The 21,996-nt window shown below is 39.5% G+C and overlaps 1 protein-coding gene across 4 annotated transcripts in view; it reads right to left on the reverse strand.

Annotated features, from left to right (window-relative positions):
* Nucleotides 1-21,996, reverse strand: part of PTCH1 (patched 1) — a 90,314-nt gene that overhangs the window by 15,457 nt on the left and 52,861 nt on the right. For all 4 annotated transcript variants that reach the window (XM_075931823.2, XM_075931822.2, XM_075931821.2 and 1 more), the window contains 7 exons: nt 16,024-16,142; nt 13,962-14,361; nt 13,134-13,443; nt 7,050-7,192; nt 4,343-4,526; nt 2,516-2,796; nt 814-951 (listed from right to left, as the gene is read on the reverse strand). In XM_075931823.2, the coding sequence (XP_075787938.2) occupies nt 814-951; nt 2,516-2,796; nt 4,343-4,526; nt 7,050-7,192; nt 13,134-13,443; nt 13,962-14,361; nt 16,024-16,142 (1,575 nt within the window). The remainder of the gene's footprint in view (nt 1-813; nt 952-2,515; nt 2,797-4,342; nt 4,527-7,049; nt 7,193-13,133; nt 13,444-13,961; nt 14,362-16,023; nt 16,143-21,996) is intronic.

Consider the following 21,996-nt stretch of genomic DNA (forward strand, 5'->3'; position numbering starts at 1 on the left):
ATTGCTAGACACTTCAGAGCATCAGGCCACTAACTTATGTGCCTAAATGTAGGCAATCAATTTGAAAATGTTTCCGACTGTGATCATACATTCTCTCTGTTTTTTCTGCATTACTCTTCATTCAATCAATGGGCGTTTTGCAGGACTGGGACCATTATTAACAACTAATATGTTCTGAAAGAAAGACACCTAATGGGAGATTTTCAAAGGCAGGTGCCCAATTCCTATTAAACATTTATGGGAATGAGTGCCTAATTGCCATTTGTGCCTATGAAAGTCTCCTCTAAAGTATTACAATTGCCATAATAGGCAGCATCTAGACACAACAGGGAGTGTATAGTTATGTACTGTTACAATCCTTTGCAGCACTTAGGGATAAAAGAGAGGCCCAAGATAGTGGTTGTGTCTGAACTGACACTTAAGAGTGTAAAAGTCTTAACAGATCTTAGTAATTCTGCTTAGTACACACATTAATGTGAATCATAGAAATACCTACCACATATTAACCGGAGATTTGTGAAGTGATATTTAAAAGCACTTAAAAGTACACTGTTAAATCCAATCTTCTTTCATGCATCATTGACTTAACAGATGGTAACTATTCTTTCAAATCAATTATGGTCTCTCAGGCAACAATCTAACTGGCACACTAACCTTTTGTGTGGTGTTGGGTTTGGTTGTCTTTTGAGAATCAGATCACTCATTTAGAGGCCTAACTATGGATGTCAGAGCCTAACTTCAGGCTCCCGTTTTTAAAAAAAATCTTGGCGAGATTTTCAAAATACTTTAGAAAAGCTGCCTAATTTTACATACCAAAGCAACATGAACAGTGAATTCCACTCCTATGCCAACAGAAGCAATCAGGATGACCACAGGCACTGCACTCAGCTTTATTCCAATTAGACCCATCATGCCAAACAGCTCCACTGTCATCAGAGCCAGCACCACCACCTAAATGATTTAAAACAGCTGTTAGTAACATCTTACAAACTCTACACATCAACAAAGGAAAGGATTTTCAAAACAATGTGGGATTAGAAAATGCAACCCTCACAGCACTCCAAAGACAAGGTACTTCTCCCTAATTCACTGAATTCAATAGCAATGACCTGAAAAGCATCAGTTTAAATCATTCCCCTAGGATGCAGTAGGCAGAGCAACCATCAACTTTCTACTGGATTTCTTGTCAATATTGTCTGAAATATAATGTATTGTCTCTCTCTAACCCCATCCGACTATAACTTTTCTGCTTTTTAATCCACTTCTCCAACAATGCTCTCAAAGATAGAAGGAGAAAAGCAACCATTAAACAGCTGGTTTGGGTTCTTTCTGCAGAACTCAGGGAGTAAAAGAAGATGACTCAAGGGTAGGTTTAAAGCTGGAAGAAAATGAATGCCATAATCAGCTGATGAGTGTCAGGTTACAGAAGGGTCTCTTTAGCTTTGAAGAAACTTGGAGGGATTGGCCAGGACAAAGCAAACAGTTAAATCTAAGGGAAAGCTTTTATTTTCTTTCATCTATCTTGTAAAAAAAAGTAGAGAGGTGGGGGAAATCTGTGGAGTAGACTTAAAAGTTTCTGGAGCCAAAAAAAAAACAACAACAAAAAAACCAAAACCAAAAAAACCCCACCACCACATTTTAAAAAGAGATGGAGGACTCTTTAAAATAAGCCCTCTTTTCTAAGAAAAAATGTAAGTGCTACAATAAATTATTTTATAGGGTAATGAATCATCAATGATAACATAAATTGTTTGATTGAATACTATGAAAAATATTCTAGACTAAACATTTACCTTTTAACATACCTGTTGCACAAATGTACATTACAAAAATTAGTGACTGCTCTGTGCTTTTCTACTTCTGACATTTTATAAGCTATACAATAGTTTATGGAATTTAAACACAGGAACATCATAATTCAATTTAACATGAATGTTTATTACAAGGAATTTAGGAAGAAGTATTAGATATCATTTATAATTTTACTGCTCTTTCTCCTTAAAGACAAACTTACACTCCTTTTTCAGTGTGTTTTGTACAACCATTCATCTAGCTGTAGGTCCTTCTTATCATTCTAAGATTCACATCCAGAAGTTAGTATAGCAATTTAATGTTTATGGGCAAGGTACAGAAATAAGAAAATGCCATGAAAAATAATTTTGTGCGAATAAAAAAAACTTGGGGGGGGGGGGGGTTCAATTTTAATAGCTATTTAAAATTACAATTTTCCTCCATGCTTCATTTCTCATGTTCATGAGTATCGGAACAGGGGCAAAAGTTTAGTTATGTTTATAAGAAAGCTTTAAAGCTACTAGAGTGTGCTCAAAAGATTAAGGTTATTAAGGGTTATACCTTTACCATGAACCCTACCCCCTCAAGTTGAATAAATATATCATGAATGATGCAATATACATACTCCACCAGAGGCCCAGACATAAACAAAACCTTTCCGACTGCAGCAAGAGCTAGGCTGAAAGGAATTTGCCTTTAACAAAGACCCTTATAATAAACTTACAATGATCCCAGCCGTCCAGGGGTTCAGGAGAAAGAGGGCACACACCAGAAATGTGCAAGCCAGAACCACGCTAATAGACAAGAGAAGCCAATGACGAAGCCCAATGTACTGTTCCCAAAAAAGAAATGGGTATCCATTTGGGTAACTGGGGACCCCAAGGCTGGTGTAGTTGTTACAGATAGCTCTCACTTTCTCAATAGCTTCCACAAAGTCAGCAGTTTCACGCAATCCATTGAGGTAGAAAGGAAACTGAGCATATTCAATTGGCTCAGCTGCTGGGACTAGGAGAAAAAGAATAATGTTTAATATGATTTGGGGAGGAAGAAAAAACAAATGCAGAGCAAACAAATCTGATTAAAGCAGCATGTTTTCTATGGCAAAATGTTAAATTTGAGTAAAAAATTAATTGCCTTGTTTAAATCCAGAACTTCTGTGTCAACCTTAAAAAACGCTAAACACAGAAGATGACTATTTCACTGAATTACACTGTATATCATGCTGAAGCCCAGCTTGTAAATGGATACCTAATATACATATGCATTACCGTAGCAACTATCTTCTTTATTATCTGAACATTGTACTCTATAGGTAATGTAAAATGAACAAAAGAGCAACCTTCTCAAACACTTCTCCCTATATCTTGAATATTTTTTTTGAAGAAAAAAAATAGTTTGAAATAAAACTGTGTTACTCCAGTTTTATGCTGGTGTAAATCATGAGAAGCCAATATTTATGTATCCAAAACCAGTGGAATTAAACTGGTTCTAAACTAGATTCATGCAGTGGTGAATCAGGCATTTCTATTTTGTAATACTTCAGTTGACTATTTTAAACGCCATTATCCATTAAAAAAGAGTAAAATAAAACCTAACCATAATGCTTTAGTGAGGAAATACATACATTTTTATCCTTTAATGATCTGACAAACTTAAATTTTCCATGCTTCTTTTTGAATGTAATGCTAAGTCTACTGTAATACCAAAAGAAAAAAAGAGTCTTGCACAACAAGCATTTAGTTACTGCCGCTGTGTGTTCCAGACCCTGCAGGGTCATTCAGTTGACTTGCTAAACATGATTTGCCCTATTATAATCTCAACTATAAATTTTCATTAAGACAAGACTTGGCTGACTGCCACAAAGCTCTAGGGTTCGGATACAGTGAAGCACAGCTTTGCTTATTATCCAATCACATTTCCAAGAGAACCAATCCTCTCCTTCCTCTTCTACCCCATAGTAATCAACTAACAATCCACCCAAGATATCCAGGGTAAAAGCAAAGAAAATCAACTCAGGATTATCATTCATAATGTAAAACAGTGAATGGAGGCAGGTGGAAAGAAAGAGCGATACTCTCGTATGCTGAGTTCTTCCCTACCTAAAGAGCTCTAGCACAATACTGGTGTGAGTGGCTTATATCAGTGACCTAACTTGCCAAAAATTTCTTCTACACTAGGGTGACAAAGTTAGGATAAACATGACAATTTTCAATGACAAAACTCTGGAATGATGAAGGCAAAATGTCATGCATGCTGAAGGTTTCCCGTGCATACAAAGTTAACAAGCAGTGTTAAAAAGAAATGTCTAATGCAAGTTTTAGAGCTTAGATATAAACAATTATACATCTAATTATTCAACATGAAAAAGTCCTGCAGTGGTACCACATTATATTATAACTGTCTCCGGAGGTTTTAAAGTAACACAATATATTGTTCTGTTTATGCTGCTGAGACCTGTACTGTGTCAAGTAACTAGAGAGTCACTGGGCCTTTAAGAAAGGGGTGAGGCACTTATATAAACTATAAGACATTAAGATTAAATGTTACTTACTTCTCAGCCTTGTTTCTGGCATATAGTCTGCTTTGTCATGGACCCATTCTGGACGGTGAGGCCGGATGTTGGCCTGAGAGGCAGCATAGGCCACAGGGTCATTGCTAACCCAGGCTGTCAGGTAGATGTAGAAAGCATTTGGGTTAATGATTCCATCTGCATCCACCAGACGCTGTTTAGTCAACTGCAAAATGGAAAGATTAGAAGCCTTTCAGAAAGGAGTTTTGCTTTCAGAGTTCTTGCTACAAAGCTTTAAATAAAGAGACTGGAATATGCAACACACATACAGAACTTTTTTTGTATTTGACTTCACATTAAGTGACTCAACAGACTATTGTTTGACAGTGAGCAAATATCTAAATATCTGTATTGAGTTGTAGAAGTGTTTTATTTTGTGAAAAACATATAATATTTATTATAAACATTAAACCAGCAGATGGTTCCAGAATAGACTGAACCAATTAAACCTGAATTCTAAGAGACTGTCTACAGCCAAGGGGGGAAAATGACCAACTTGGAGAAACATATTTGGGGAGGGGGGGGGGGGCGGGGAATCTGGCAAGAGTCCCTATACACGTCTGTGTGCAGTTAACCTCTGTTGTTAACACTGAAGGAAATGCCACCCAGTAAATGGAGGAGAGCTATAAAAATAAAACAACATCTGTATAAATTTTGCTAACACTTGCCTCCTATGACCTATGTATTCAGAAAATGCCAAGCGCCAAGAAAGTAGACGAGTGTACTGTGCAGCTTGGGTCACTGTGGGCAAATGTATTTGTGGGGTAAATAGCAGTGGCGTATTTGCAAGATTTTGTAGCCAAATACTACCAGCTAGAGCCAAGCCTGAGGACTTCTTGGATGAAAAGCATTATGATTTTTTTTGTTTTGTTTAGTTTATTTTAAAATCTGGCCTGACTCCAGTTTCAGGTCTTTTTAATGAAATGAAAAACAACAGTGACAGCAGTTTAAAAAAAAAAAAGCTGGATTCCAAAGATCTGGATTCAATTAATCCACAGGATATGCAACAACTATATGTCTTCAAGCTGTCTTTGGAATTGCACAGTACAGCTCACAGCCCCTGTGGGTGCACCACACTTTTCTCCCTCCCAGGCACAGGAAATTATATCAGCAGCTACGGTCCAATCACATTTGTTCCATGATGTACTTGGTACATTCTAGCAAACAAAACTATTTGGGCATCTCACTTAAGTTTCCTCTTCAAGTCCCCTCTTTTGCTTAATTCCTAACTCAAACTCCTGTCAGATTTGACAGCATGCTGTATGTTGCTGTAAACCATTGTGTTTTATACTCCATAGTAACTTTGAACAATGTACTCCGTAAATCTGTCACCTTTAATGCCAACAAAAAAAGGAAGACAATGAACAGAGCTGCCGGAAAGATCATTAGAGTGACTATTTTCTGCTGGAAAGTACAGAAAGACAGCTATAGTTCTGAGAGAAGAGAACTTAGGCTACTAATGTATTTGTTTCTGAACCACCTTTTAAAAGTCTAATTTTAATATAAACAGTCAAAAACACTGTCTTCCAAATGTGATCTTAATACAAATCTGTAAACACAACTGTATGCTATTATTTGCCATATAAAAAGCAGCTCCAATGTGTTGAGATAGCTTAAAAAAAACCTCAGCTCTAGTATTGCCTTTACATTTAGGGTACATCTCCATTTGTCCTGGGAGGTGTAATTCCTAGCTCACGTGGATGTACCCATGATATCTCTGCTCAAGCTAATTCAGTAAAAACAACAAATGTATCCAGGGTAGCACAGAGAGTGGTTTAGGCTAGCCACTAAGGTATGTATCCAGGGAGTCTGAGTGTTACCTACTTGGGTGCCTAGCTCAGATTCCTGCCTGTGCTACCTTCTATTTTTAGCAAGCTTGCTGGAGTACAACTAGGAGTCACATTTCCTAGCTCAAATGTGGACATCCCTTTACTCATGATTATGCAGAAGTATTATAGTTAAGACTGTCAATTTTGGACGGACATATTCCAGGAGGTTTATGAGACATACTCTCTAATTCCTGGAGACTCTTGGACAATCTGGGAGGGTTGGCAACCATTACTATATATGATTCCTCCAATACTCTGTTGACCACTCCTTCTAAAAACGCCTCTCTAAAATGTGCCTTTCCACTCCTAATTACTGGGAGCAAATTGAATAGTTGGTAATCTATGTTTTGAGATTTCTATCCACTGGAGAAAAGAAACAGAGACAGAAGGTGACGTAATTAGACTAATTCTTCACATACTTTTGTATAAGTCAGGTGTGATTAAACTCAAGTCAATGGAATTAAAACTGATGTAAAGTTGGAGAAGAATCAGCTCTGAGAAGCTCAACTGTGCCTTCAGATAGAACGATGCATCTCCTATTTGGTTCAGTGGGAACGGAGCTCATGCACTGAAAAGGAGAATTGGGCTTACGGAGCATGCACTATCTAGTATTTCATAATAACGATGGACATTTGTGATGATTGCTTCTGAATATTACAGAATGCAGGCTTGATCCTCCAGCCTAACTCCCCATGAGTAATCCACTGAAGCAAGTGATGCTATTCATGTATGTGAGAACTTTGTAAGCTCAACAGATCCGAAAAAAGCCAATTAAGTATCCTCCCTTTCTTCTACAATTCCCACTTGTTTGTGCATTTCCACATAAACAGGCATAGTCACAGCGATGTATGGAACAGTACCTGACTGATGTCAATGGGCTTATCGCGGTTGCCTGTTTGCACCAGAAGTTTGTAGGCCAGAACAGCATCATCAGATCCATTTTTGTAACTGTTGTATGTGATTTTCCCAGTTTCCCAGTCGCTGTCAAATGCATCTTGCAGACCTAACGTAAGTTAGGAAAGGGGTGAGGAAGATAAAATGTGCAGATAAGAAACAACCCTTTAAATAAATTACAGTTGGGAAAAACAAAAGTAATTACTCTTTGTACCATATATACCTATTTTGGGCCAGACTATAGCTTCATGTAAGGAAGCTGCAGAATGGTATAAATGCACTCTCATTCTCAATGCCTGGCTGTGATAGGTCTCTCCCCACACTGTGGCTAGAGTGCAGCTACACAGAGGTCAGGTGAGGATCTGCTAAGTCCCCACCCTTTTGTGAAGGAGGTGGCAAGAAGGGGGAGCTTTTTGAGCTGGCCATCAGAGCTGAGCTAGTGAGAACAGTAAGTAACCTGAACTAAGAACAGAGTGGCAGTAACCCACTACCTCCAGGAGCGAGTGGGGATCAAGGAAAGGATTATGACACCGAGTGATAATTTCTTGTCCTAGTGGCATAGCCTCACACTGGGCTAGCTGATAGATCATAACCTACCTCTCAGTTTGTAAACCAAAAGAAGATGATTCCGAGTGGTTTTTATTAATAAACTACAGTTGTGCACTGCTCTTTTTTTTAAAACATATTTTTATTTCCACTCTTCAACACCCTGCCCCAAAACATTATTGAAATCTCACCCTAAGCTGAACAGTGCCAAAACGGAAACTCCACTCACTACCATGGAATTAAACCAGGAAGGAACAGAATCCATTATCTAAAGAAAAACCCACTCCATTACTGCCCCAGCACCACCCACCCCCATACTTCATGAGACGCTGACCAAGCACATTAGCACGCTCGTTAGCTGTCTTGTGCTACTGCCGAGTGCTAAAGCAATAGGTTCTATGATATAACTAGAAATTCCACTGCAAGGGGGAAAATAAAACCACACTCAAACTTTCAACTTCAAACAGCAACTCAGCTGCTTCTTGAGCACAGCGTGAGTGAACACGATTTTGTCAATTTGTTCCATCTGTTCAACTTGTGTAGCTAATACAAGTCGTGGGATCTGCTGCCAGCACGTGTAAAGATCACAGCCAACACCTATTCACTCTCAACTGTTATTTTCCTCTTTGCCACCCTTTCAGGTCGGGGGAGAGGGGGAATACCTCACAGCACAAATTTGGATCAGATTTAGAACAGGAAGCCACAGTTCAGTGAAAGGAGGCTCTCTGAGAACAGATGACAAACCGCATGTCTTGGGAAGGGAAGGAAAAGCATAGGGGCAAAGGAAAAAAAAGCCTATGGACCCACCTCACAGCTGCACTGAGAGGCTGTAATCAAAACCATCATTACAGATCTGATAGGTTAGCTACAGCTGTAAAGTGATAAGAGTGTTGGAAGAGAAAACATGGCCTAAATGACACACAGCCTTAGGGCCTGAATGCTCATTCACCTTTACAAATGGTTTCCCCTCCCCCTGAAAGTTGCCTCCCATGCAGACCTCCGTAATCATGAATCCTTTCCTCACAAAAGCAACAGGTTCAGAACAAAGCAATAAAGCGAATCTTCTAACCCAGCTCAGACAGCACTCCAGCCTCTTGCCCTGAATGAAGGGAGACTATTTAATCTGTGTGACTCCAAAGCATGCAATATGAAAGCTCTGCTTGTTGGGGCACTCAGAGTGGGTGAGACATAACTTAGGAAGTGGAAAAATACAAATCCTCCTTCCTGAATACAATTTTATTCCATTAAAGCCTCCCAAGAAACAGTTATATGCATAGGTTGTGTTATCACAATAATAATTTTGAAGAGCACTTTCGGAGTTAAAAGGGAGGCCATTCAAGAAGAATGTGGGAGAGAAGGAGAGACCACCAAAGAACAGATTGACTTTAAGTTACAGTTAACATGACTTCCCTGGGTAAAGTGAGCACAGATTCTATGCTAAACAGATAATACTTGAGGCCAAAGTCTTCAGACAAATATATGCTTCAAACAAAGGGGAAAACAAGAAACATAAATAACTGGACGTAGCCATTTGCGTTCAGAATTACCCAACTTGTGCTTGCGATCTCAGTATACAATTGTGCATAGATTTTATATAACTAACTTGCATGAAAATCTGGTCTTTTGTTCCTCCCTTAACACTAAAGCTTTTTTTTTTTTTTTAAATATGGATCTTCCCTTCAAATTCCAAATCCATTTTGAATATTTTATTACTTTTATGGCTTATTCCCTTTGCAATGTCAGAAAGGGGACCTAAGAAATCATCCTTAAGTACATTTTTAAATAAAAGTTTTGAAATTGAAGAAAAATATCTTCAGTATGAGCAGGTCACACCACCAAAGGTATACATTTAGAAATGCAACCAAAATACAAGGATGTCTTAAAAATAATTTTGATTTGAAAAATCTTTCAGGACAGACTTGGTGGTGCCTTCTTTCAGCAAAGCTATAAAAATGAAGGTAATTTTTAAAATGATATATGCAGAAACACAGGAACATAAAAATAGTCACACCCAGCAGTGACCAATGCTTAATGCATAAAACAGGGCAGGTGACCCCCTCCAAAATGCATCTGGACAATTTTCCTGTTTCGTATGTGAGATGTTGGGGATGAGGGCATGAATTCCTTCCTGACTCATGTGAACAGCAGGCACTGTGAAACACAAGGCATGATTACCCTTTGGAAAACAAGTGTAATTATATGTCATCGGGGAATATAAATTACCTCATTTACATCCAGTCACTTATATATACAAAATTCACATTTCCAATTCTAAAAACATTAATTCCTTTCCTTGATATTTTCAGATATCACAAATGTGCTAGCACTATTGAAAATCAAGGAGCAAAACAATGCTATAAAGATTTTTGTGGAAGACCAAAGCTATATATCCTGACTGAAAATGAATCAGTGGGAATCTTATATGACTACTGCCAAGCACAATAAGTTGATAAAAAATGTTGCTGTTCACATACTATTGTTACCTATCAAATTAATCATGCAAATATCTAGGTGTCTGAGGACCATATTCAGCCTGCAATCTGTGCACTGACTTCCTAGTGAAGTCAATGGGAATTACCTCTGTAGTTTAAGCACATGAAATGATCTTAGTCCGCCATTAGAAAGATCATATCACATTCTCTAATATATACTCACATCACTCTCCTACAATTCTACCGGCTAGGGTGGTAGTGTAGACATAACCCATAAAGAGGCAGCAGCACAGGGACTGGGGAGGGAAGAGGCTCTGTGGGAGCCGATACACATAGGCAGCTGGCTTGAAAGCCACTTCCAAAGCGTACCAGCTCCCACCTGCCCCCCTCATTCCCTGCACTGCTGCCGCCTATCAGAGGCAGCAGTGTGTGGGGGAGGAAGGGAGCAGGGAGCTCTGCAGGATCTAGTACTCATGGGGAGCTAGCTCCTGCCTCTCTCCACTACTTTCCCTGCTGCCTCTGATGTAGTCAATAGGATTAACCAATAAGCCAGGGTTTATCAATCAATTAGACGACGACACATTGAAATCCCTATTTAAAACTGTCCTTCCTTAAACAAAACAAAAACAAAACAAAACACAACAACAACAACAAAACACTGCATAAACTTATTCCTGTTAGGTTCACTGGCCTTTGGTCTCTTTTTACTTCCTTTCCATTCCACTCACGTAGTCCTGGATCTAGCACAATATTAGAATTAGGTATTATTATTGCAATCTGCTCCTTCAGGTGTGAGCTCTTTGATCCTTCTCATTCAGCAACACTCCATATCTTAAACCATCTCCTTTCCTTTGCCTATACTCCTTAGTGGGTTTCTCCTTCTATTTTAATTTACACAATATAGTTGTTTTATGTTAGTTGTACAGTTCTTCCCTCTAAATGTTAAGTGATAAGGGTAGTGGGAGGGGATGAAGAGACTAGTCAACTAGTTGACTAGTCGCTAACATCCCTAGTCTGTGTAATTGAGAAACATAAAAAAAGGGGACATCCCACAACTGCCTATAATTCTTCTTGTTCTTACCCCAAAATTACTGTATATAAAAATACTGTAGCAGAAGCAAATCTCAGTTAAATACCAGCATACAACCATACTAAAAGATTTACCCAGCATTGCTCAGGCCAATTAATTTTTGCTTCTCTTCATTTAAATCAATCATTACACTAGGGTAGGGCTGGGGTTCAGGGCTTCAGTATGCGGGCTGCCAGAGGGGCAGATGACTACCCCTGCCCTCTCTCACCACCACAGCTTGGGGCCAGGTGAGAAGTGCCTCTCCATGGCTGCTGCAGTTCCAGTGGGCACACCCAAGGAATGGGTGCATGACGCCCGGCTGAGGCAGGGCCTTGCTTTGTTCCACAATCAGACTGAGGAATGGAGCAAACTGCGTACTTTCCCCTTGCTCTCTGATTTGGAGATGTATATTAACAGGGCTCGACAATCTTTGTAATCTACTCCCCCGTGGAAGAGCCGGGTTCCAGCGATCTAAGCATGCGCAGAATGATCTGCACATGCGCAGAACGCCAGACAGCGTGGCTAGTGAGTGGGGCTTGGCGAGCCCTGTATATTAAGAATGATTGCCTTTTCTATTTACAAATAAATTTGCTTCTGAGCAAAATATTACAAGGAAAACTCCCAATAAATTAATGTAAGATAAGACTGATTAATGAAGCTCAGACTTAAAAAACCAAAACAGAACTAAAGCTGCTCTCAACCTCAATCTATCAATCTTTATATTTTAGAAATATGTCTGTCTGTCTGTGAGTCTGTTTGTTCAAGAACTCCTCCTAAACAGTAAGAGCTAGGACCACCACATTTTGTACACAGCTTCCTCTTTATCCTAACTTAAGCAAGGGCAGGGTTTGGCTGTGTCAGAAAAATGGGAAGTGCTTGGAATGGGACAGTTTTCCATAACATGGACAGGGAGGGGCATAGAAAGGAGGGGCATAATACTGAGTGCGGCCACTGGAGGCAATGAGCACAGGGAGAATTATACTGCAGGGTGATTCCTGGAGGCAGCTGTACCACCAAGAGTGGCGAGCAGGGGCTGGGAGTGGCCATTGTGCCTGCCACCAGACTGGGTAAGTGGCCATGCTGAGAGGGTGGGGGTGGAAGGAGAGAAGGTCCCTGATGGCCGGGGGAGGGGCGATGGTGGTTACACGGAGGAAGAAGGCCCTGCCATCTGGGGGAGGAAGAGGGAAGAAAAGGCCCTGCTGGATAGGATCTCTCACCCTGAAACCCTTCTCACCCCCTAACCCTCACTCTCATCACCCACATCTCCAACCCCCTGCCCTGAGCCCTTCCCCAAATCTGCCACCCTGACTTCTGCATCCCCCAATGCGCTCAGCCTCCTGCCCCCCCCCCCCCACATCCCCAAGGCCCTGCTTGACTTCTGCACCAACCTTGGCCTAAAGGAGCTGGGCAATGCCAGATAAGTCTACGAGAATTAAGTATAATAAATAGAGAGACCTTGATCATTTTTGCACTGCATGACACTTGGTGGCTTCACATTCATCATGCTGCCCACCATGTTCTCAGAAAGAAAACAAATGAAAATACTGGCACATATCCACATCTTTTCTAGGAATTACTGGCTACATTAGAAGTCTGTAAACAGTTATGGGAAAATCTAGACTGTCTCTATAGGTCAGTGCAATTTAGTTTTCAATTGATGAATACTTCCTAAAAGTCTTTCCAAGTTAAAGATGGGAGAGGGACAGATGCATTTCTAAACAGAATTCGATTATCCATAACTAAGTAATATTAAATGTGCTGAAGTGTTACTGTTTATTTTCAGTACTAAAGAATGAATTGCTTCACGAGTCATTATAATCCTACACACTTGGCTCCTGATCCAACAAAGTACTCGAGTAACTTGCTTAACTTTAAGCATGTGAATAGTTCCAACTGAGCCAATGGAACTGCTCATGTCATGTACTTGAATTTAAATTTGTGTTGAAGACATAGGCACAAAAATACTTCAAACCCCTCTATTAAACATTCGGCTATTTTCTTACCTTGCAGCCAGTCTCGAAAGTAATGCAACCACATTTTGGGAAGCTGTTTATTGTCCTCCAATAAAACATATGTCACATTGCTGAAACTTTTGTGAAGGTCATAAAGTAAGTGCTGGATGTTGGGGTAGTCTGCTCTCTGTGTCACTATATACATATTGTAGAAGGAGAAATATTTGAACTGTGCAGCAATAAAGTCATATTCTCGGGTTTCTCGTGGTACAATGTCTGTGAGATCCAGTCCATCTCTCACTCGGGTAGTACCATAAAGACTGACACCAAGTAAACCCAGGAAAAGAAAAATAACCACAATCTGCAACAGAAAATGGAGATGCCGTAAGTCCAATGTTTCTTAAAAAATACTGCTTAGAGCACATTAGACAAATTACTTTAAAATTAATTTTTTGTGTATCATGCTTATAACTCCTATACATGATGCACCCCTTCTAATTCCTATTATGGTCAATGGGAGTTGGACCATGCTCTATATATTTTAAAGTGAACAAAGTCAGAAATCTACTTATAACTTATTTTCACTGTTTACAGACTTATATTACATATGTCTGTCTCCCTTCACTCAAAATCTATGAAATAAAAATTCTGTCACTGACCCATTAGTAAGCTGAAAGTCTTCAAGTGTGAAATGAACCCCAAGATTTTAGAGTTCATTTTAAGAATAAATATTCCAAAATGAATCTCTGCCTGCTGGCAATGTAATTTACCAAGCTCTAATGAGGTAACTTATATTGCCCCAAAGTACAAAAGCCCTTTCTTCTTGGGCAAGGGAGAAATACGTATTTTTGAAAAATGGATGCACATTTGGCAGATTACCTTGGCTTTTGGTTTTAGCAGGAATGGAGCATAATGCTTTTCAGCAAAAGATGAGAGCGTCCATTTAGTACAGGGTGGCTCAAGACAATGCATGTTTGAGTCTGAAAACTGGGAAAGCAAATCCCTTGTTGAGCTTGTGCTTTCTGGGCTCTGGCAGCTGAGGTTATCCTGTGTCACTGTGACTGGCTGCACAGATATTTCTGAGCGAGGCTCTGCTGTGGTGTAGTACACCTGGGTATGAGGGTCATATTCTGTGCGCAGCTGCACTGTAGATTGCATTGTAATCTGAGTTTCATGTGCAAAACTGTGACTGCTGTAGGGTGGTGGAGGGCTGTAGCGAGTGTTATCATTATCTGCATATGCTTGAGGCTCAATCTGAATCACTCTGCTAGTACATGGACTGAAAGAGAGGATACAAACATTCATTTACACTCAGATACATCTTCATTTTCATCAGACAAGACAGCATAGTCTTTAAGCATATAAAACTAAAATTAGTTTTTTGATACTTCAGTTACATATTTTTTGATGAAGATTGTGTTTTGCACTTTAAGGAAACATTTTGTTAAACATGAGTGAGAACCAGATGCCTACATAAATAAATGTCTCTCTCTTGTGGCTACATAAAACCAAACTATCAATGTTTGCATGAAGAAATTAGCATTCATTCACATAAGCCAGTTAATTACACATGCAAATCAGGTACTTAGACATGTAGTTCCACAATTTGTATATTCCAACATGGATTTGGGTTTGCCTCTCTTGGTAACCATAGTACAGATTCAACTATTCAGAAGAATAAAACTTAAATGCATGATGAGCAGAGTTCCCTTGTTCCCTCTGTGCACAAACCATCTGCAATGAAAGTGGAAACCATAGACAGTGCTTCAGATTAGCTCCCCTACTGGCAAGGGCACTGAAAGCCACTGAACAAAAAATTTATACCCTATAAATTATGCATATTCAGTTGGTACTATTATTTGAAGCCAGGGATGCTGATGTATCCACAGAACTCCCTTGTTTCAGCACCCTAACCAGTGACTCTAGCCTTTCCATAGACTCTCCTCCATAAGCACTTGCCAACAAAACTGGCTCAGTGCAAGTGGGGGGTGAAAGAGTGCTGCACCCATTTCCTGAGTGGCAGAGCTGCAGCCCCATCTCTGAGGGCTTGTCTACACTATGCGAGTTACAACAACATGTCTATGGCACTGTAGCTGTCATAGAGTTAACCCTCATGGCAGCAACAGAAGTTCATTCAGTGCTGTAGTAACTCTACTTCCCTAAGTGACAGTATCTAGGTTGATCGAAGAATGTTTCCATTGACCTCGCCAAGGCTGCAGCATGGTATTCAGCTGAGGTGCTTAGGGATATGGACTTGAACACCTCTGAGCCCTGTAGCTACGTCACCTCTAGTTTTATGTGTAGACCAAGCTTAATCCTTTTCAAGTCTGTCCTACTGTGACATTAGCCCCTCTCCCAGGCCTACAAAGAGCTAGGCCCATACTTCACGTCACAATTCTAAACTTTTGGAAAATTTTGTTTAAAGGTTTCCATATTCAGGAGTAATAATCATATAGAGCTGACAATAACTTTCAGTATAAGTGATGCTTTGGGGCCCTCACATTTTGGCCTATCCCAAAGAGAAACCTCTTCAATTTCTGCACAAGGGCCCTTCTTTGGGATCCTACAAAAACAGCAAAAACAATGAACTAAACACTCGTGGTTATTCTCAAAGCACCGGTCTGCTGCAAACTACTGGAAAGTAATGTTCCAAGAAGTAAAATGAGTGTGTGTGGCACAGTATGTATGGAACAGAGAAAGCACTGTTTATTGTTTTACATCCACTCAGGCATAAAACTCAGATAGTGAACATGCTTCACCTGTTAGCAATAAAACCATGCTGACAACATGCTACAATGGGTCTGATCCTGCAGTCTTGAAACAAGCAGAACTCCTGCACACTGTAGTGGGAGCTACTCACACAGAAGGGCTCTATCAGAGCCCTAGGTGTTAACTGCAAGGAGATTGTTTGAGACAGAGTAACCATATCAAACAGACTCACCTTGTAAAACAGCAGAATATATCCAATCTCCTGTCCTCCCGACGATAAAGGTCCATGCTTAGGATAGCAGGAAAAATTAGCAGAACCATGGCAAAGTTGAATACCACAACAACAGCAGCCTAGAAATCAAGTGGAGGTAAAGAGATTCCGTCACTAAACTTCATGCTTTTAGCACACAGGCTTTAAAAAGCTTACTAAGTCCTTTCAGTTCCAACATATCTATCCATTTATCACGTCAACTCATGAGTACATTCAGACTTTAGCCGGAGGGGGGCTGAAAGAGGTATTTTTACATTCCTATTTCATTGTGGTGCATCAACTGTATTTAATTAAAGTCTCTAAAATTAAATTTTATATTGTTCTTATGCATATCCACCAAGATGTGGTGACAGCTATATTTAAAAAAAATAATTACAATAAATTATATTTTGTGAGAATTTTTATCATTGTAGTTTTAGTAATACAGAAAGAAAAAAACACAATCTGGGGTTAAAATTGTAACTATCAATTTGAGGGTTATGAAGTCATTTAGCTACCACTATAACATTACAGAATCATGTTAAATCAATAATGGAAAAAGCTCTAATTAAACTTTAATGAAAATGCTATGTGTAGTAATGTACTACACATTTGATGTAATTAGCTAAATTCTAGCTATAAAAACCAGAGTAATATTTCAGGATTATTTATAGAACTCCCCATTCAGGTTTAATAGAGTTTAATTAATGAGCCCACTTTATTAAAATAAGTATTGAAAATGGAACAATGATATTAAGTATTAACTTTAAAATGAAAATTAAAACCAAATCTCAACTGATCCCCTACATATAGTACAAAAACACATACAGTGCATCACATTATTTATTTGCTCAGCAGTAGCATCATGGATCAGAACCCCCTTGTATGAAGTGCTGTCCAACACAGACCAAAATGTTGGACCCTGTCCCAAGAAGCTGACAATCTCCAGTCTTGAAATGATAAAAGATAGGAACAATGGGATCCCTTCACCCAACTAGAGAGTAAAGAGTAAATTAAAATACACACCCAAAATCATTCTCTAAAACACATGCTAAATGCTATAAAAGACCACAAAAGATGCGATGAGTAATGGAAGGTCTAGGGGCAGTGATGGAAGAACAGCATGTAGGGAAAGAAGAAACTAATTTAGAAAACAAAATCTTATTTCAAACTCAAATGAAAAAAAATGTTCAAATTATTTTGAAAAATATCAACAAGAAATAACTTTTAACTCTTCGCGTATGTCCTTATTAACCAACGACATATGAGAAGCACACACCTCTACTGTGGTTCAATGTGTGTGGCTCAATCTAAGGAAACAGCAGAAACAGATGACATGTTCCCTATGTAACTCTGAGTCATTTGCAATTTTGGCCCACATTTTAAAAAATGGTCACTGACTGAATTCTCAGGTTTTGAATGCCCAAATTGTTACACCTTTGACCTGATTTTCAGAAGGCTGAGGATTTAATAATCCAAAAGGTGGCAAAGAGTATTTCAGATGGTCAGGTCTTCTGAAAAAAAGAAAAAAAATCACACTCTATGTGTCTCAAAACTGCTAACACAGAATCTGTGGCATCCAAAATGAATATCCAGTTTTCAAACTGTAAGCCCCATCATGTGGTCTTAGAGAAGGCAATTTTCAATTTTTTTTCTGTGCCTCCTCTGCAAAACCAGAGTAATAGCTCTCCCAATGGTGATATGAGGATTAATTAGTCCTTGTACAATAGGCTGAAATTGTAAACCACCAATTATTATTACTACTGTTGGACCTCTCTGGTCCTGTACCCTCAGGTCCTGCCTGGTCCTGGATAAGAGATTTTTCTGGTCATTTCAGGCCCCCTGCTGCTGGTCCCTGCACCCTTCCTTTTCCAGTCCCCTTCCACAGGGCTCCCTGGTCCCTCCCCAGCCCAGCTGAGCCATGTACCAACTCCCGCAGCCCAGCTGAGCCACGCACCCTCACAGCCCAGCTGAGCTGCGCGCCAGTTCCCAGCCTCTCACTTCTCTGCAGGGCTCCAGGACTATATGATTCTGAAACATCCATGGTCATGCCGGACCAAAGAATCCCAGATTTTAGAGGTGCAACCTGTACTTTCAGAATGTCAGAACCTCTAGTGTAAACATTTTCTAGTTATATTGATATGAAAACTGTAAATATACTGTACTTTACAGTAGTTTATACTTATGCACCTTTTGAGTTGTTTATATAAAGATCATTAACCAGATTAAAGCAAGATTCTCATATCACTGATCTGACTGGAGATATAACTAATGATAGTTTCTTTAGCATTAAAAAGACTAGTTAGCATTTAACCAACACTTGAATAAGGGAAAAGATCCAAACCCCAGTCCATGATTTATAAATACCACACCCAAAGGTATTTATAAATACCACATCCCCAGGACTGAAAAATTAAGTGATTTCCTTTTGATCCTTTCTAGAATGGATTGAATTTGCTAGGAAAACAAACTGCTGTTTTAGCAGGGGAAGTGTTTACTAAACCTCATTTGCAGATGTTTTGATTAATTAATTAACTAATTAGCATACTAATTCAATCACAGTTGAACCATCTTTAATGCATGAGTAATTAGTTCAGTTAAAGTGAGTGAGTCTGTCAACCTTCCTCCAAAATTTTTGAAATTTTGGTAACTTAGTAAATCCCTGCTCCCAGTTTCCCAATATAGTGCCTGATTTTTCCAGCATCCACAAAACCTCTAACTGGGCCTTCAGCTCACACAGCCCTTTAAGTTATTGGATTCCATTGTAGATACCAACAACCCTTCAGCCCCAGTTGCCTTGGGGCTCTACAGTTAAAATTGCATTGGGATTTGTACTTAAGCAGGATTAAAAGCATTCAACTTCATACTCTAATGGGTAAATTGAGTCTCCACGTTAAATGTAACTATTCTTCCAAAGACTCCTGAATTCTTCAGCATGCAATTTTGGTCACAGGTTTACTTACTTTACCAAAAAAAACAAAACAAAAAAACCCAACAACAATCCTTTTGTGACATTTCCTTCAGAGCTGAAGCATCCCACTCCTTACAAACTCCAGACTTAGTCACCCACTCTCACACAGAGAATGACATCTATTTGTTTTTACAATGAAATACATCAAGAGTTATTCTTCTCTTCAATCTTAAATCATCTCTCTCTCTCTCCAAAAAAAAAAAAAAAAAAAAAAAAAGCCAATGGAACTGATTCAGCGCAACTCCCCTAAATCCTCAAACCAATTTCTAAAGCATGTCCCTGACTCTGGAACCCCTGGGAAGCAAAAAAAGGGCAGAAGGTGTGCAGAGATGGCGGGTGAGTAGGAAGAGAATCAGATTGGGGGCAGTGTCTGATAGTTAGGGGAGGAAGATTGAGGAAGAGCAAAGTTTCTATGAGCTGATGTATCAGGACCTCAAAGTTTCCTCTCAGTGCTACTATTTGTTGTGAAGGTTTAGCATCTGCATTGAGTGATGTTTGGGTACTGAGGCATTTGAATTAACATGGTGCTTCACTGACAATTTCCTTAATTTGTAGTGATTATGTCAGTAGAAACTGCACCTTAACTCCATGGTCATGGCTAAATTAGGAAACTATTTTGAAATTACTAAATTCGACTGAAGCACTCCCGATTTAACAAATTCAAACTAGCATGTCCTCACTATGGAGAAGCATCAAAATTAGTCAGAGGTAGGCTCTGTTAATGTGGATGTGCTACCTTGGACTTAGAGCCTCAGGAAATAGTTTGAATTACTCTGGGGAGTAGTTATTTTGAAACAACGACACCAGAGCAACCACACTGCCATTATTTCTAAATAACTATTTCCAAATTAGTGTTACTCCTAATGAAGAGCAAGAGTACAGATTTCAAATTCGACAGCCTGTTGTTTTGAAATAATGGGCTTGGTAGTGTGGATGTTCCGCTGTGGGCGTGCTCCAAGGCTTTGCTCCCAGTCTCCCTGCAGACCAGGGAGAGGGGGAGCAGCTTTTCTCGCCCCGGAGGACGGGGGTGGCGGACCGCGGCGCATCTGGGCGTCCCGCCGCTCCCGTCCTCCGGGGCGAGAAAAGCCCCGTTCGTAACTGCGGATCCGACATAAGTCGGATCCGACATAAGTCGGGGACTGCCTGTACAGAGAATATGAAATCAACAGGCACAAGACCCAGCAGAGGGAGCTGGAAGTGGGAAGAGCCTCACGCCTCCCTCCTGAAAAGTCAAAAGTTCTGGGATTAGTCCTAGAGAGGAAGGAGCTGGGGCCTCGTTGAAGGGGCTCTTTAAAGGGTAAGCATCAAACACATTCCAAGAATTTGGCTGCTGTAACATTTGCTTAAACATTTTAGTAATCTGCTGCTTTAAAATCTGGTGGCTGCTGCTGCATCTGTTAACTGAAATGAGAGAATGGAAGTCTGTGTTGGAGTCACTGAGGGAGAAGCTAGGAAAGCTGGTAGGTTGGGGCCCTGCCCAAGGTATGTGCTGGTCTTTGCCATTCCTGGCAGACCACCCAAGGAGAGTGGGTGTGCTGCACAGCCAGAGGTGATGAGCAGAAAAGAAGGCCTGTGACAAAGACTTCCACCTTATTGCTGCCTATTAGCAACACCCTTCTGATAGCATATATGGTTTGGAATCCCACTCCACCCCAGGCTTTACTTTTGCTTGTTAAATCCTCATGAAAACAGCAGAGAAAGTTTAAGGAGCTGGAAAAGAGAAGGGGACAAGCTTTTTCAGTGTTACTCTACAGAATAAGATATAATGAATTAATTTAACAACTTCCTTTCATTCTCTCAGTAAAGCACAGGTACCTCTTTCAGTTACATGCAATGCTGTATATTATGTGGGGAAACCCTATACATGGCAACCTACTTTAATATTTAAGAAAAAGTTCATCATTGCTGCATTGAGGAAAATTGTTATGTCTGCGAGTTATTTGGGTAAGTTACACGCTTAATTACTAAAACATTCAAGTAACTCCATGGGACCAAATTCAGCCCTGATATATGAGGGCTAAGTTCCATTGATTTTTCATGGAATTGTGGCTTCTTCTTCCAGGGATGTATTTGTCCTATGAAGTCAAAAGGGTTGCATAGGTAAGGCAGAATTTGACTCAATTTTTATATTCTTCCACTTCCTGTCCCATTTATTAAAAATATCCAAAATGTTATTTTTGAAGATGATCTTACAGCAAATTCACAGATTTTTTTTGATAGCCTATACTAATTTTAAGATTATTATACAGATTTGAAGATTTAGGATTCAATCTTGACAGCCCTCTAGGAAATGAATCAATGTGAGTTAGGGGTGTCTAAGAAGCATTCAGCATCTCAAATTCTATGCCCTCCAAGTTAAATGATTTATGAAAGCACCAAATGACCAAAATATCCCACAATAAAAGCTGTAAAGCAAAACAACCCTCCTCAGATAATGTTGTAGAAGCTCCCTTTAAAATTTCTGATTTTCATTTATTTATATTTGACAAAAGCTAATACATTATGTAAGCTCTGTAAAAGTTACAGAATAAATTTGAATTTAAAAATAAAACCATTTTATGTGCTTGAATTTTTTACAGTAACTGAACAATTCAGAAGTATGGATGCTCCTAAAGCAGGAGGTTCAGAAAGAAGAAAGTACTGATATGCTAGGCTGAAGTGTTGATATGCACTAGGTGCTAGACAGGAAACCACTTATTCTCCATCAGCACCTGGATTATTTTACAGATCTTGGGCCTTGAAAGCTATGGAAACTTTAACAGCTATCTTGCAATGTCTTGAGGAAAGTGAATGAAGAGATAAATAAGGTCAAAAGCAATGCTCTTTATAAGCCCATCTGCTAAAAGTTTGCTATCTAGATGAATAGAAACCAGCATCTATGAAAAAAGGCTGTATTTCAATGCTTTCTAAGCTCTGCTAGGAGTGTGTCAAAGACAGCAAGGAGTTCTTGTTTAAACAAACATGAACGAAAAGGAGAAGGGGGA

The sequence above is a fragment of the Pelodiscus sinensis genome, chromosome 6, assembly GCF_052426305.1.
Source record: "Pelodiscus sinensis isolate ZL-2025 chromosome 6, ASM5242630v1, whole genome shotgun sequence".
NCBI lineage: Eukaryota > Metazoa > Chordata > Testudines > Trionychidae > Pelodiscus > Pelodiscus sinensis.